General features: G+C 37.6%; 1 protein-coding gene across 3 annotated transcripts in view; it reads left to right on the top strand.

The window, feature by feature from the left end:
* TRIQK (triple QxxK/R motif containing) overlaps positions 1–17,862 on the top strand; it is a 62,443-nt gene extending 44,581 nt beyond the window's left edge. For all 3 annotated transcript variants that reach the window (XM_065668582.1, XM_065668583.1, XM_065668584.1), the window contains 2 exons: positions 3,989–4,074; positions 13,842–17,862. In XM_065668582.1, the coding sequence (XP_065524654.1) occupies positions 3,989–4,074; positions 13,842–13,955 (200 nt within the window). In that variant the 3' untranslated portion in view covers positions 13,956–17,862. The remainder of the gene's footprint in view (positions 1–3,988; positions 4,075–13,841) is intronic.
* Positions 17,863–18,089: the final 227 nt, after the last annotated feature.

Here is an 18,089-nt window from a genome sequence, read left to right as displayed (position 1 = left end):
AGGAAAATTACTAAATAGAAGATATATAGGATCTCAATTTGCCTTATGAGTAGAGATAAGTAACAAAAATTATTTTCAAATCCATAAATTTTTATTCCTAGCTACATGAGGAGAAACAAGCTTACGTTACATATTATGTGAATCCCTAATACTTGCTCTAAGGGAGACACTTTGGCATTTTTTGCAGTACAGCTTTGCTTAGTAGTGAAAAAAGTCCCTATATTTCACCTTGTCTTCATCCTTTTCTAATTCCATGCCTAGTAGAATAGTCTTCATTTCTACCTTTGGAAAGCTTTCCAAGCAGGATCTGTAAACAGGGCACAACTCAGTTCAGCTGCTACTGAGGTCACTTTGCCACCAAAGGAGTGGGAAAAAATGTGCAAGAAGGACAGAAGGAAAGGGCGAGATGAAGGTTGAGCTCTGGAGAGTTTCCGAAGGACAAGGGCAACTTCAAGCGCTGAAATGGAAAGGTGGATGGTCTTTGCATGGGGTCCCGAGAGGAACTGACGGGAGGCAGGAAGAGAGATGATGGCTGTAGTCAGTAAGAAGAGTTGTCTTATAATGGACTAGTTCCTTGGCCTTAAAAATGGAACGTTGGCCTTACAAAAAGTTGTAAGGAAAGAAGTGGCAAATTTGTAAGGAAAAAAAAAAAGGGAAATTAGGGTAAGTTATAAAAAAATTAAGAAAAGCTGACACTGAAGTTTGAGAGGTTATTAATTAATAACACTAACGAGAAGTAGAAGAGGAAAGGCTTTTGCTTAAGTAACACAAAAAGTAAGATTTGGTCTGGAAATTCTCCAGTTCTATCTTTTTGGCTTCTTCTTGCCTTTGTACGTTCCCTCGGGAAAACTGTGTGTTGAATAGACATTGGATAAAGCAGACAAATGGGGCTTTGTCTGATGAGTCCGCTTTAACTGGCTTTCATGGTCACTTCCTGGGAAGAAGAAACAGCTTAATCGTGATGACTCTTGACAGATAAATGTACAAGAAAGCTTGCAGGGTAAGTGAGATAAAACTAGAAGACATTGGGAGTGTGAATATACATATTCCAACTGGTTGAATTCGCAGGCCCGAAAGAACACAGGGGGCCTGTATTATCTAGTTCTGTTTGTTTTCCAGGTGGCAGTGATCAGTATTCACGTGGTAGGGGCTTTGCATTTCATAGTTCTTTATAGTTCTGTAGTGCAGATGTCTTTTCCAAGGCCTCAGAAAGTTCTGATGTTTCAAAAGTCTTTCAGTACAATTGCTGAATCTGGTTTTCATTGCAAGAACTCCACAGATGCCCTTTTTTAAACTTTTGCACTTGGTGCACTCAGTTTCCCTACCTTTTTTTTTTCATTTGTTTTTTTTTTTCATTTTGGCTATCACATTTAGCAAGGAGAGTAGTAAATTAATGGCAGGTGCATAGATTTGGAGGACTACCAGCTCTAGAGTCATTATTGAAATAGCCTATTTGTTATGCAGGGGGGTTAGTTGTTAATATCAGATTTAATATAAATCTGGAAGTATTCTCTAGATAAGTAGAATCCAGTCTTAGCCATAGCCATGATAAACAATAAACAGTAGCATAGTGTCTGAAACCAAGGGAAAGAACACCAGTAAGCTTTCCATTTTCTAATAATAGATATGGTTCTGCCAATAGATGCAGTTCACACACCGGGTCTCCTGTGCAGTGTTTATTCCTGCTTGTATCACCTTCACAGCTGACCCTTGGAGAGAAAGAGGGAGAATAGGCCATTGGAGGAAGGGTAAATGGGTTTCAGTAGCTCACTTGTTTCCCATTCCTAATGATCCTTACAAAGCTTCATTATCTAGTGCTGTTGCATCACTGGAAGGGAAACCTCTGACTATCCTGCTTTATTTACCCCAGGTGGGAGAGCAGTAAACATGAATTACGAGAACTGAAATTGAACTTAGTCCTTGTCAGTTATATACTTCTGAGCAAAGGTATTGTTTGTGCTTAAAACATCTCAGAAGGATAAATTTCTATAGTTTGTTCACAAGTACGTAAGAACAGCTGCATCGCTTTATTGAAAGCTGGCCCCCAACAAACAAACAAAAAAATTCAAGGCTGGGGTATATCTGTGCCAAATTTCAGTCTGGAGTGAATTTTCATGAGTTATAAACTCCTGCCATTTATAATGGAAATTCTGACAGCTCTTTAACTATTTCATAGCAAAGATATGACTGCAGTACTTCAGGGAGAAGAAACGTACTCTTTCTGGCTGGCTTCCTTTTATGACTTAGCCATTTTGGTGGTTCCTGTAATTCTTTCCCTAACTGTTCAAAAAACTTACTGTACTCTTGATGCATCCTATTACCAGATGTCACTGATTTCTGAAGAATAATCCTGTCCTGCAATTAAGATAAATTGACTGGATAAATATATTGGATCATGAGACATAAATAGTCATCTTTTCTTCACTTCATCTTCTAAAAAGGTTCCTTGTATATATACTTCCTTCCACCAGTAGACATGGTTTTTGTTATTTTTCTAAGTTGAATGAATAATACCTGATCAAACGATAATATGGAGATATTCACAATATATAATCCCTAGGGTTGAGGAGAAATTATGCAATGAAGGCAAGTTTGTAATGTGAGTTCAGCGTCCACAGTATGCTACAGAGTTGGTCTGTATTGAATATGAGCAGTGATAGAAAAAGTAGGCAGAGGTGCATTTTCATGAATCCAGAGTATCACTGGAGAAGACTTTCTTTTCTAACTCATGTCTTAGAATTTCACCACTGCAAAATATTCCAGTTTTGAAGGTGATAATAAAATAGAAGATTGCACTAGTGATTATGAATGTAAGATCACATCTGGTTGAGAAAATGGGAGTATTGCATACAAAAAACTACTGGGCACGGTCTTAGAGGAAAGGTTGAGTTACTTGAATATCACAATAATGAAAGCTAACGTACAACTAGATAAAATTAGTGGTTTAAAAACAGCCAAACACTCCTGCTTACATCATTGTAGCTTGGCTTTGGGAATAGGCAAAAAGGACATAAGGGCATGTATGCATTTAGGGGAGCAGGGGAAATGGAAAGGACATCTTTGAACAGCCAAAGCAGTTACACTGAAGCTCTACCTCTCTGAGGAGTTTTTTCGCTGATTACTCTTTTCTTCTCCTTTTGTGACTGTATCTGTACCTTGACTCATGTTAACTTAAATAGTACGTAATACAGCAATAACAGCCCCTTCAGAAAGCAAAAATATCCTTGAGAGATATTAAGCATTTTATTCTGTATTATTGAGATAAATGATTTATGCTATTTCTGAGTACTTGTGTGTCCTCCTCTGAACTCAGTTCATATAGACGCACAGTAGTCAAGCATTTGGATGCACTCTTTGTGCCTGCAAGAGATAGTCCCCATAACTTTTTAAAAGTTCATCTGAGACACTTCTAGAAGATTCTGTGTAACACATTTCTATAAGCAAGTGGTGTGAAGCAGTGGTTTTATAAGTGCTTACTTGGACTGTCACGCATGTCTCTGAGTTCTGATACTTGCAAATAATGTTCCGGTTTATAATGATGAAACATTTACACTCACCATAATGTCCTGTATTATACATTTATATATGCATTAGGGATGAATAACCAACAAAAATTATAATGAAAATTTTTATTGAAATGAGAGGGAAAAACATCATCCATCTTTAATCTACTTATTTGCTGTCTGATGCTTACTGAACAATTTAATAAACATTATACTAGTAGATGGCTAACCATATGTGTGTTTTGGTGTTCCTCTGGAGTACTAGGTTCTGCACTGGTTTGTTGGCTCTTGCTTGTTGCTGTCGTTCTCTGTGCTGCCTTTTCTCCACAGACCAAGCCCCAGTCTCACACAGTAGCTCCTCTTTAAAGTGCTGGACTGGGGGATGTTTCCAAAACATTAGATCTGACTTTTCAACTGAAGTAATTGCTGACATTCTTTATATTATTTTTTGTGTCATTTTCCTTAAATGTGCTTTTCTACTCTAGGAAAACAAGATTATAAGAAAACCAGGCCTATGTTAAGAGCTACAAGATTAAAAGCAGAGGCCAAGAAAACTGCACTAGGCGTAAAGGTAGAGATCTATTTGATAGCTTATACCACCTTTGTGTATATGTTGTTTCTTTTCCCCATAGATGTACTGTGTGAATATTGATTTTTGAGAGATATTGTTTATGACACTTCAAAATCTAAGTGGAATGCCAGAATCTAAAATATTTATGATGGATTTCTTTTACTTAACCCTAAAATAACTATAACAGTTGAAATGCTAAAAGATTTTAAGTGGTCCATGTCCTTGTTATGACGCATACTTACTTTAGGGTCAATAAAGTACTGTATGCATGGAAAATTGATCTTTTCAAGGAGCCTCTCTACACTTGGAACAAATGCTTTAATGATTTCATATAGTTACAAAAGTAACTCTTCCTATCCTATACCCTGGAGTAATTTGAAGACTTGTTAAAGTGTTATAAATTCTTTGCATTATTATCTCAGTCTACATCCTTGTGTACTGCTTCTGACTTGGAAAAAGGTGGTTAACTAACAACAAAACACACGGAAAGGTACTGAAATTTATTTTGGAAATGTCCCCTTTTCAGGCAGGTATGCAGTATAATAATGACTATTTGATCATGGCTGTGAAAATGAACAAGGAAGACAATTAGGAATATATTGTGCTGTCTGCCACCCAATGTGTCATCAAAACGGGATTTGTCTGAATGCCTATTTTTTATTTAAGTTGCAGCCACTATTTTTCCCTCAAACTTATTTTTGAAGCAGGTTAATATGCAGTTAGCTTAGCAGCAAGGGTAAAAACTGAGCAAAATAAGAAAGTGGATCAAATACCTGGATATTCTAGTGGAAGAAACTTCAGAAATGTTAAAAGGAGAACATTTTCTTGTTTCTGGCAGATGAGAAATCAATTTTTTCAAGTTATAGCTTATAGCAAATGCCAAGGTATTACTACCAAGCTGTAACAGCTGTTGAGCTGCCAGATGATGTATTTGGTTGTCTTCCAGAATTTGCTATTATAATCACGAAACAGTGCTTTCTTTTTGCTCCTGATTGCTGATCTCGATCAAGCATTACCGTGCAATGCAGTATGTTTTCACAACATAATCTCCTCAGTTAGTGCTGTGTGTCAGGTTTTAATGAGAAAAAGTAGATTGCCTTTTTTGTTTAAGGGATAGATTATTAACCTTTTGAGTTCAGTGTTTTTCCCTTCCTTTCTTATTAGATCTTGGGTTTTTTCTTTCCATTTTACTTTCAATGACATGACCTTTTAAAAATGATGTTCTACTTGGAGTACTGTTTTACTGTACAGTCCAGTTCTAAGACATGCAAGGTTTTTGCATGTCTTTCACAAATGAGAAAAATACGAACCTTGGTTCTTCAAAACCTGTTTTGATTCCTTATTTTCTTCAGTAATTCTTATTTTAAAATGAGGGAGAATAGGAAAGCATATGTGTAATCCTATGTATAATGAAGAATAAAGCATTAGTGAGAAAATAAATTGAGAACAGTGTATTTTGTGCAAGTATTCTCCTGCATGTTTTAGCAGAACACCAGCTGACATCTGCGTAAGAATGAGTTTTGTCATCAAGGCACACCCATGACCATCTCCACGTCATGGGATGTTGTGTTTTGGGGGTTCTGATAATAGTGCACAGTATCTCAGGTTTGCAGTTCTTCCTCTGCCTTTAAAAAAATCCCAAAGTCTTTAAAATACTGTCTTCCAGCTGTAGTATTTTTTGCACACCTGGACCTTAAAATACCTTTGGATCATACCCAAACAGATCACAGTCATTTGCTTTGCTTCCTAATTGCTGAGAAAATCTGACAGAGTTGAAGCAAAAGGGAAGGTAAGTTGGGCACCTTTCCCTTGGGATATGCTTGTGTAGGGGGAAGGAAAGCAGGGCCTTTGTGTGCATCATTCTCACTGAGCCTGCTTAATGCCAACAACCTCAGGCTTACTAAATGTTATCAATACTTCTAGCAGAATATGGTCAATCCCTGTAGAATAAAACTGTGCTTCTACTGGCAGACTGTGCAGTGCTCACCACAGAACTGGGGTATATTTAATGTCTCAGGGTAAACTTGCACCTCCTGTCTTGCAGTGACAACTTTTCACCCCGCTGTATTCCCCCAGTTCAGCAGAGCTTTGCTATGTGGGCAGTGGATGCACCTGGAGTGTCTACAGGGGAATCGCCATCCTGAGCCCAAGAGAGGCTGTTTAGTTGTGAAGCCCTGTAACCTCTCCCCCTCTCTCATGCAGGGCTTGTTTTGCTCAGGCCACTGTAAGTTCTTACAGCTGTCCAAAAGCAATCTTCTTGCACTCATTCTCCACACCTATCCCAGATACTTCTGTTGTCTTCTGGATAAATTTTGAAATTAGAATTTCTTGAAGTCTTGTGCTTAGTGTGACAGCAGAGTGTTAAATCGCTCCTTGTCCTTTCAGGTTCTGTACATTCACTAAATTGTTTTGGGGCTTGAGTGTGCATTCCTTTAATTGTTTCCTATTATTCAGGGCTTTTGAGTGTGCCTGAGCTCTTCCTTTGGGAAGGTATCATCACAGTTGTCACCTCGTATTAACAAAGTTTTCTCATAGTGATAAACAATATGATTTGCCTTCCAAAAGCTGGAACTTTAGTCTTTTTACGTGATGTAGGCTCTGATTCTGTCCAGTGACAGTTGATTAACTTTGGTCTGTGTTGAAGGAAAAAAAAGAAAATAGTATCACCACAGTGCAATGCAGTAAGTAGGCAGCACTTTAAATAGAATGTCCACAGTTCTTACAAATCTGTGTTTATTTACCATACATTTTATTTGTTTATCCAGGTTTCAGTACATAATGCAGTGTGCAGCATTTCAAAGTATATAAACATTTTCTTATAAAAAGCTAAGTTGCAGTTAGTAGAAGTAGAGGAAGGATGTTCTTTTCATACATATAAAAGTACAAGTTATTTGGGAAAGAGGAATACTTTTGTAATTCTGTGAAATACCTAAAACAGTAAGTGTCATACCGACTCTTGAAACTATAGGATTTTTAGTGCACATTGATACTTCTAGAGCTGTGTTGCACTAGTGCCTGAACAGCTTATATTCCTGGCTGTAAACTAAGACTCGGTGTAGTATTTAGGCAAAGAAAAAAAAAAAAAGAGGACTGGAAAATAATGGAGGTATTTTAGTCCTTAATTTCTACAAAGATAATGAAATTCAGATGTTGTGTATTTCACCATGAGAGCTGACAACATTTGCTTTAAAAAAAAAAAAGCCCTGTAAATGACATAAAACTTTTCAGAACCAATCCCCTGGAGATCCTTCACATTTCATTGCTGGCATACTAATTAGCTTGTCTTGTCAAACTTTGATTGCCTTGTCATTTTAATGCAAGGTTTAAAGTAACAAAGTTTCTTTGAGTCACTGGCATTTAGTACTTTTTAATTTCCCCAATGAGAGATTTTATCCGTGTTGATAATGTCAGAGAAGCAGCTGAGCACTAATAACTATCAAAAGTTAGTTCAAGCAGGGTGACCATGCTAGTATTTGGTGTGTAATATTTGCTCTTTAAACATGTTTAAAGATTAAATATTGTAGCAGAGCTATTATGGTGGCTGTGCTTGTACATGTGACTAATGCAGACAGTGCCAAAATATATGGTATCTATTGGGAGAGCAGGACCCCTGTCTTCAAAAACAACTTGTAGAGAAAGCAGTATGCTGTGTATCTCCTGGTGTTTGGGTACGACATAATTCTTTGTAGCAGTACCAAAAAGGGAGCCTCTGAATCTTCTCTGTGTGGTTGTTTTGTTATCCCCCATGGGGAGCTTGTGCAGGTGGAAGCCCACCTGCTCATCCTTAGCAGCTCAAGCAGCAAGAGGTCTGCACCATCAGTGCAAACTCGGCTCTCAGAGGGTGAGCAAGAGGTGCCAGCAGGAGGGTGGCAGGCAGAGAATGGTTTGAGGAATGTAGAGGCTCAGCACCAAACAGGTGGGGTTTGGTATGCAGAGGCCAAAACTAATAGGAGTTCTCAGGGAAAGACTGATTAGAGGCTGCAGAATGAATCAGTGGTCCATGGGATAGATGATGAAGTTTTCTCTCTTGTTGAAAGCTAGACACAAATTGAACAATAGTATTTTACACCCACTTGCGAAAACATAATTGACTGCAGAATACCACTCCATAGAGAATTATTAGCAACATAGTGCATTGATTGAGCTAAGGAAAAAATGCATCCTAAAATACTGAGAGCTTACTGTCTGTCATTCTTTTGCTCATCTACTTAATCTATTGTGTAGCTAGCTAGCTCACTATTAACAGTGTATCTCATCTGGAACAAGTTATGTATGAATAGATAACAAGACGTTCCTGGTGTATTTTGGCAAATAGTATTCTGTGATTTCATGCTGCTCATGATCTGCTAAGTTAGTGAACTACATTTGCCAAGATAAGTTGGGAATATAGTTTCATAGTTTTGCAGGAAATAAGCCCGCAAGGGACTATTAGATCATTTGATCTAGCCTTCTATATGTTACAGATCATAAAATTTCATCCAAATACTTTCTAGGAAGTCCAGGCACTTTATAAGGACCAAAATACTGGGTCTTCAGCTTATGTGCCTCACATAAAGAGCAGGGCAGCTTAATGTGCCAATAGTGGACAGACTCTGATACTCCCAGTGATCTCAGTAGTCAGACTTAGATCCCTAACCTTGAAATGGAAGGGCGTGGAAAAACTGACAGGAAAACAAAGTCAGATTGATCCCTTGTGACCCTGGCCTGACCTGTATACATAAGTACAGTAATCGTGGTGGTTTGAACATGGGAACAAGATGCACAAGAAGCACCAAGCAGGAGCTTAGGGGGATCTTCTGTACCATCTCAAAGCACTAGTCCAGCCTGTTCAGCTTTGGTGTGTACTTGTGACCAATCTCTAACACTTCAAAGTACAGTTGACAACAACAAAACCTCAAATCCTAGAAATTAAATCAATACAATTGGAGGAAAGGTTCCTGGAAAATAAGGAAACTTATTTTGATCCTATACAGAAAAGTCTGAAGCACTGAAGCATGAGGTGCCATTACTTTTAACAATATGGTACTTCAGGGGTTCAAAATATAGCACTGACCATGTAAGTAATCGCAGTCTTCCCTGTGTCCTAAAGGAGGGGGGAGCAGTCTAGAGGGCTGAGTTTACCAACTCCAAGGCTGGTTGCCAGGACCTCCTTTTCACATAAACCCAAGTTGAAGCTAAACCAAAATGTACTTTTTTGAGAGATCTGACCATAAAAGACTCCCAGCCATGGAAGTCCGTATTTTCCCCAAGAGGTAACTGGAATGTTCAATCATTCTTGCTTCTAGGAAATGGCATCTTATTTCAAGACAGATCTTATCTAACCACAGCTGGACCTTGAGAGGTTCTTGTAAACAAGATAGGAGGACCCCACACTGCGAAGCACCTTAAAGTTATATGCTGTAAGCAAACTAGCTCTCATTCTTCTCTATAATAAGATAAATACCAGTTATCTCCCTGCTGGAAGCTCTTCTGCCTTTGCACATCCAGAGTGCTGAGGAGTGGTTGCCCCTTAAATTCAAAAAACTTTCTAGAGTCACTGTTTTTCAAAGCAGAGTCCTCCACTTTGTAAGTACTATCTACATCTTTGATACCTGCATATATTATCTTGCATTTAGCTATATTAAAATGAATCCTGTTACTTTGTGAACATACAGCCAGGCCTTTTAGGTGACTCTCTAATAATACCTTGTTCTCATTATTTGAGACGAGAATGATCTTTCTTCCATCTGAAATTTTTACAGTAAAAAAAAAACCCAAGCACAAAAATGACTGATGGAAGTTAATGTTTTCTTTTGTTACCTCTTATTAGCTGCAGAATGTTCTGCATCCATTTTTAAATATAGCTTTTTTCAAACTCTAAAAAATGGTGAATGCCCAGATAAAGTCTTCTGGTTAAAACTTATATGGGATGAAAAGGTTCATGGCTGTCAAATCCATGTATATTTCTTTAAATTCTACAGGTATCCTTGGTCAGCATGATTTTCTTTTCATCTCTTCCCTGAAATCAGTAGGGACAGTTTAGCATTTCAAAGACAGCAATTTGCGGTACTCTTTCACTTAGTTTTAAGCTGGTCGCAGATATGAAAAGTATGATTCTCTTTGTAGGACAATAAAAAAAATATATATATAAAATCTGAAATTTCCTAAAAGTGTACAATTTCCCAGTATGCATGGGATGTGATGCTGCCATACACAGTGTCTGGGATTAGAAGTTGTGGATGTGGATTGCCTCAAAGTGTTTAAGGCCAGGTTGGACAGGGTTTTGAGCAACCTGGTCTAGTGGAAAGTGCCCCTGCCTGTGGTGGGGGAGGTAGGAACTAGATGATCTTTAAGGTACTTTCCAAATCTAACCATTCTCTGATTCTACAGTTTGTGTTGTTATAGCCAACTTTTTTTCCTCACTGCTATTTTTTCAATTTCTGATTAATCTTGTTTAGCACCCAACTCTGCACCTTGCTCCATCAGGGTGAATCTGAGGACATGGAGTGTTTTGGCATGAGAGACATAGAACTGTCAAAAAATGAAAGAACTAATGAAAGAACTAAATCTACATTATGCTGTTATGGCATATGTTTCCTTTATGGAAAAGTTTCTGAAAAACTTAAGCTGAAATTTGTGGGATTCTACAGACATTCTAAATGTAAGAGAATATAATAGAAAATTCTGTTCCTTTTGAAGGCTTCTTTGGGATTTGAGAGCAGGGATGTTATTTTCTAGTGTTCTGTACCATGTTAAAAAAGAAAAAAGGAGAAGAAGCCCTGTGTTCATTTTAAGTTTATTTCTATAAGACTTTTTCTATATTGGTTAATTATTCATGGTGAAATCCTCTGAGTAAATGGATTTCACAGAGGGATGATGGGGATGATCCATAAAATGCAAGAGAAAGGGAGCTGTATATGCCGAGCGGGGAGTATTTTAACATTTCATTTCTATGCATGGCTTAAAATACAAATAGCAAAGCCTGATAAGTAGAAAACAAATTAAAATGACAATATAGACTATTGTTGCAAAGATAGTATAGTGGTGTAGCATCTCATTTGCTATTTACATTGCAAAATTTATGTTTATAAAAGTTCATAAGCTGAATGCAATTCTTAAGAGAATGCATATCACTAGCTGAGAGCCAGGTGTCCTTTGTTAGGCCATTTATTTTAGATTTTTGGTACTCTTTTAGTAACTCAAAATTAAGGTTCTTGCATAATTTTCAAACCTGGAATTTCAGTAAGGCTTTTCATTCTGAGGGTTAATAAATACTGAGCCAGCCACCCAGTTCCTAATGCCTGAGCAAGGAAAGTAGCATTGTTATCTCAGTGTTATTCACTGTAAAGCTTAGGCAGAGGAATAAAGGAACTACTCCTGTCAAAGCAGTTACTGGGCAGCTGGAGAAAAAAAGTAGGATTTTCCCAGTTCTACTTCCTAGAAAACAAATCTTTGATGCAAACATTCCCCATAATTTTGCTGCTACAATCACAGTGTTTCAGAAGTGTGGCTGGGGAGAAGGGATAGAACAGGTGAACCTATTGTAAAGCAAAGTGTCGCATCCAAACAAGGGAAAAAACTTTTTAATATTGGAATGAATTTGCTCTCTGTGTCAAGCGTGAACGGTGCCTGCATTGTACGGTTTTGTGTCCACTCTCCTGAGCAGATGGAGCTTGCAGTTGTATGTCACTTGTTTATTACATCCTCTTAAGATTAGTAGCTGCGTGGCCAGATGGGTCTGGGAGCACAGCTGTGGATACAAGGAAATAAATGAAACCTGTCTGATGCTGCCATGCCCTTTTGTGAGATACTGACGTGTTGCAACTACAACAAAGCAAAAATCACTTTCCTTTAATATATTAGTGAATTAGATGTACTTTCTTTTTAATCAAATCACATGAAATCAGGAGGATGAGGTTCAGAAGATGATAATTCTAAGAGGAAAATGTAGTTGAATTCTGCAGCAAACAGCCTCAGCAAATTTACAGGAGCAATTTTAATGTGGTAAAATAAATTTAAAGTACATCTCAATTAATCATCTGTATAAAATGTAAAGCAAAGGTTTCTATAGAACAAAGATTCCTATAGAGCATACGCCAACTAGGCAGTAGTATTTCAAAGTTTATTAGATGGCATATGTTGAATTATTGATCCAACATTCTGATGAACTAGTTAATGCATTCATGTAAATGCAAATGAAATGCTGTTCTATAGAAGAATGCCAGATTACGGGCTAGACTTAAAAAAAAATGAAGCCAACATAGTTTTAACTCCTTCATGGCAGTGGACGCACAAAATCGATCACAAAGCCACCATCAGTCTAGAGATCCTGGATAAAATTCGTCCTACAGTGCAGTATCATCTCTACTCCCCTGCTAGTCTAAGGGGAGAAACAGGCATTATCAGGAAGAATTCTCTTGATGTATTTTAGAGGACACAATGAATTCTGCACCAAAGAGGGTCGGATTCTATCTTTGGATGGTAAAGGGTGTACAACTGTGTGGGTATGGTGTAGGCATCTTGTTTCAATCCCACTGGCAGAGTAGTTTTGATGTGGCATCTTCTGTACTGATTCAGATTAGTTGTTGTAAAGTCACTGAACTGTTTTTCTTCTCTCCTTTTAAGTTTATAGCTGGATTGTTCTGATATAGATGGTTTGTAGGCCAACATGAAGCTGAGATTTCGGAAAACAGTTTAGGGTGGAACAAACTAACCTGTTCCTTTTGAGCACCTCAAATTTTTAAAATGCATCATGATGATAAAGGATGAAGCAGTGCGTGGTGTTAGCTGTGGAAGTTGCACTTTCTGAGAGCTCCAGGAACATAAAGGTTTTTGTCAAATTTGTATTTCTTCTTTCATTGTCTAGCGAAATGAAAGTCAACACTATAGGAAGTGTGCTATGCTTTCCAGGAGAATAAAAACTTTAAAATGTGAAATAGTGTCACTTTGAAAGAAGTAATGTTATAAAGAGTATGGTAATTCTGTGATTTATTGTATTTGAGATCTAAAGTTGGAGCTTAACAGAGTCCAGCTTTAAGATAGAATATGATGATAGGCAGTCACATAATGAGCATGACGTGTAGTGCAAAAACATTTTTCTGCTTCTGAAAGCTGCTATAAATCATGTATACTTTGGAAGACTCTTCTATGTTAATTAAGGAAGATGCAGCAAGTTGCAATATTTTATGGGAAGAGAGGCAAGCGAAAGTGCATATTGTGCTTTTTGCCTTATTGCAAAGGGAAGGAAGAAAAGTTTCATCCAATTCTGAACGATTTTGTAGCTCCATATTGTAGTGCATGCCAGGAGGTTGGGAGGTAGAGGTAGCAATTTTCGTTGACTTCCACCATACTGTGTTTGCTTCATTAAAAAATTACAAATTTGTTGGCAAAAAGCAGTAACATATTGCTAGAAAACATCAAAATTCACAGTGTAAATTCATAACTTAAATTTGTGTTCAAAACTGTGGTTTATGGATTCTGTCTTTTCTTTTAAAAAAGAAGGAATAGCATAATAAAAGGATATAAAGCTCCTATTTTTAGATCTTGAAGCCATCCATCCCATTTTTGGCAGTATATCGGACTCACCAAAATCTTTATTAAGTGAATGGATCTTATAACATTCTGAAATGGTGATCACAAAGAAGAAATCATTAAAGTATCAATGTCTTGTGCAATTATATGTCTGATCTTGTTTTGATAAGCATTATAGAAGGGAAATAATATTCCTGATTTATCCGAAAATATGGTACTAACACATTTTGTTTTACTTTTTTCTCTTATTCCTACAGGAAGTTGCACTTGTCCTTGCAGCTATACTGGTATTTTTGTTGGCTTTCTATGCTTTCTTTTATCTTAACATTTCCAATGAAGTTGACCTTGATCTGGATCCAGATGAAAACTAGCAGATGCAATGAATCTATCATCAAGATTTCTTCAGCTTCAACAAGACTACATAGGAACACACAGTCCCTTCACTGTGAGACAGTAAATGATACCATTTCTTGCAGTCCAAATTCAAAAGAAAATTTTGCAATACATCAGTCACTTTTACATTCCAGATCTCCAAAATAAGAGAACACCTATGCCCGGCAAGTGTATTCGGTTAACAGGAAAACCAGGAGCATCCATACAATGCATGAACTTTGTTGTTTACATTATTTATTTTCTCAGGCAGAGAACTTTGATGTCAAAAGACAGGTGCTATTATTATCCTGGGTATTGATGCCGACTTCACAGGAGGAGAGTCTGCCTTGACTAAATTTAGGAATCAAAGCTTCCTAATAGCCAAATTGGTTTCCTTTTCCTTTCCCAAAAGAAAGCAGAAATGCCAAATAAAAAGGCTTTTCTTGATTTGTATTTAAAATATATCAAAAATCCTCCTCATCCTTTCTCTCCCTTTTAATCTTTTTTTTTTTTTTTTTGTGCATGTGTGCACACACGCGCTTACAAAGATGGAAGAAATTGTAGGGAAAAAATATCTTTTTAGAAGCAGTCTGTCACCTCCTATATGGACTTAATTTTATGTCATCCCAGATTCTGTGTGCCCATATATCTGCAGTAATCTTTTTCATTCCTTTGCCAACTGTTCAGCACACATGTGTTCTGTCAGAAATGGCACCTGGATGACAGAAGCTCTAACATTCGCATATGCCTCTGAAACACAGTTCTTTGCCTCCTGTGCTGTCTGAACTAGTGTAAATAGAAAGTTCAGTTGATGTTGGTTTTAATTAGTGTATTGCTCTATTCTTAATATAAAGTCAAAATCATATATTAATTATACTGTTCCTGCTGGTTGTGGTATCAGCTTGCTCTACCTGTTAGGAGGATGTTGTAAAAAAGATTTCAGTTATACAATCATTTTAATCATCAAAATAATGTGAGAAGTTGTAAATATTAAGAAACCTTTTTTGGTTTGGTTTTGTTTTGTTGGGTTTTTTTTCATTGTTGTTTTTTATTCCATGAGTACTAATAATTGGGAAGGTCTTGGCTAGATTACATCCTTCAGTTCTTGCAAAGTACTTTGCAGAATATGCACTGTAGATAACATTTCTGATCCCTTTGATAACCACAAGCCACTTGAAGAAGTTGGTATGTCAAAGCCGCTGCAGGGAGATGTAAAATTCTGGCTGTATCCTGTTCTGCTTTGAGTTTGCCATATAACTGAGCTTGTCATTGTAAAGGTTCAGTTTTGATCCTTTTAAAAAGGTGGTCAGTCTTTCTCTATTTCGGATTCACTTAGATGCCAAGAAAAGCATCAAGCCATTTTTGCTGAATGTGGCAAGGAAGTTAGGCAGATCAACTTCCAGAAAAATAATTATAATTCTCAATTCTGTTAGCAAACTAGGTTGGCTTCATCTTTGACACCAATTTCGGGGCTGTATGTTAAGTGTAGTTGCAACTGAGATATTTACTGCCTTGCTCCAGAAATGCCTAAGGTTTCCTATAGTAATTTTGAAAACAGAGGGATACAAATCGTAGCAGATACTATAATGGAAAATATACTTATTTTAAATTGACACAGTTCCATTATCACCACTTAAGGAACTTAGATCAATACAGTTAATTTTTAAGCCATACGGTAACTATGGCCATATACATTATGAGTCTCTAAGGATCCACTTCCTATCTGTCATTCTCCTCGTTCACTTTATGCAATGCAAAACAACTCCTGTAGAAATTCAGAGTACAACAGTCTTCCAAGAAGAATATGAAAGAGAAACATAAACATGTATGTGCAAATATTCCTCATTTTCTAATTATGACTGTTACAGACACCAAATCCTAGTATTTATGCATGCATATGACTTATTGTCCGCTAATACATGCTCATGTGACCAGATGCTTAGTAACGTGTTGCATTCATGGTGAAGCATTATCTGACACGTGTGGACGGAAAAGCATATCACAAACCGTCTCCTTGGATGTGACATGCTTTTCACTTCACCATTGCCACACCACATGTCACAGAAGCTGCAGACTTCTCCTGTTACTATGCATGAGCAATATTGTTGTTCCATGAAATGCTGGAAATACTGCTTTCTTAATGTCTGCATGTAGCTCTCCAGGTGATATGTGGCCTGAGAAAGATGTGTACTTACCCCTTCATGCAGGTTGTCTCATAACCTGCTTTCTGCATCAGTTAGATTAAAAAGCAGGCTATTCTTACTGTCAAATTTATGAAGCTACTATAACAGGAAGATCGTATTTCCCATAATTACGACTTAAAGACAAAATCTGAAGCATGTATATGTGTGACTGAAGCAGTTTCCCTGATCTGTGACTTGAGTCCATATTGCCCACAAGTGCCATAGTTTGCAGTTTGTTGGCTTCATTTCGATCAGGCCTTTTTGTTGACGTGAAAGATATTCTCATGTAATAAGAAAATTTCCTTTGATAAACTGGGCAGGCTTCTGTTCCATGTACATAGAAATGCATAATTAATATTGCAGCAAATATACTTTTATTAGTGCAATAATTTCTAATGTGACTATGTCAATAGTCTTTTCAAGCTAAAGGCCACCACTTTACATGAAATGAAATGAACCATCCTTGGTTTTCTAAAAGGCACAAGCACAACAATGTTAGAAATGAGGTCTGATTCTCATGAGACCCCGCTTGGAGTACTGTGTACAGTTCTAGTGTCCTCAACATAAGAAAGACATGGAACTGTTGGGACAAGTCCAGAGGAGGGCCACGAGGATGATCAGGGGACTGGAGCACCTCCCATATGAAGACAGGCTGAGAAAGTTGGGGCTGTTCAGCCTGGAGAAGAGAAGGCTGCGTGGAGACCTCATAGCAGCCTTCCAGTACCTGGAGGGGACCTATAAGGATGACAAGAGGGACTTTCAATCCAGAACTGCAGTGATAGAACAAGGAGTAACGGGTTCAAACTTAAACAGAAGTTCATGCAGCCTGGAGAAGAGAAGGCTGCGTGGAGACCTCATAGCAGCCTTCCAGTACCTGGAGGGGACCTATAAGGATGACAAGAGGGACTTTCAATCCAGAACTGCAGTGATAGAACAAGGAGTAACGGGTTCAAACTTAAACAGAAGAAGTTCATGTTAGATATAGGGCAAAAATACTTTACTGTGAGAAACTGGAACAGGCAGCCCAAGGAATCTGTGGATGCCTCATCTCTGGCAGTGTTCAAGGACAGGTTGGACAGGACGTTGAGCAACCTGGTCTAGTGGAAGGTGTCCTTGCCTATGGCATGGGGGCTGGAACTAGATGATCTTAAGGTCCTTTCCAACCCAAATCATTCTATGATTGTATGATTCGTAAGTTTGCTAATTTATGATTCCCCTGAGTTCACTGAAATTGCAACTCTTGATTTACTCTAAGGGGAAATCAGAATCTGACCCCAAGTTATTTCTGCTTTCTGGAGTGCTACATTGTCCATGCCTCGTATTTTAGAGACTGATTTTTGTCTTGCAAACATGTGGCTTATTTTGTCCTTAATTATATCTGAGAATGAAATACACCTCTTGGGTTTTGGACCACCTATCTTTGTATTAGTTGCTCAGTGTCTATTTTATTAATAAATGTATTTTTACTATTTTGGTGCTCTTACTAATGTTGGACACACTGAATTATATATACATTTGGAAGAACTTTAAAGCAATATAAACAGCACAATGTTCAAATATGAGTAGTTATACTCACTAGTTTTAGAATATCTGGATGATTCTAGGCAGTTTTAGCCTCCAAGCTCATATTAAAACAAAGTGTAGCCTCTGAATACTTAAAAGACAATAAAGAGGACTTCCCTTGGCATCCTACCCAATAAATCAGATCTCTTTCTGCAGACAAGTTGTTCTGTGTAGCTCCATCAACTTCAGACATTTATTTTGTTGTAAAAATAATACTTTTATATGCTTGTTTCAAAGAAAGATTGCCGAACAAACCATTTATGCAGCAAACCTGGCTTAACAGGACAAGTTTTTTCAAGGAAATTCACCTGTGGGGAAAGGGTAGATATCATTATTGTTGTTACCCTCTGCTTGTGGAGTAAACTGAATTTCTTTCCTGCAGAGGTT

This window comes from Lathamus discolor, chromosome 2, assembly GCF_037157495.1.
Source record: "Lathamus discolor isolate bLatDis1 chromosome 2, bLatDis1.hap1, whole genome shotgun sequence".
NCBI classification, from domain to species: domain Eukaryota; kingdom Metazoa; phylum Chordata; class Aves; order Psittaciformes; family Psittacidae; genus Lathamus; species Lathamus discolor.
The sequence above is the reverse complement of the archived record's forward strand: the minus strand, read 5'-3'. Positions and strand labels throughout refer to the sequence as shown.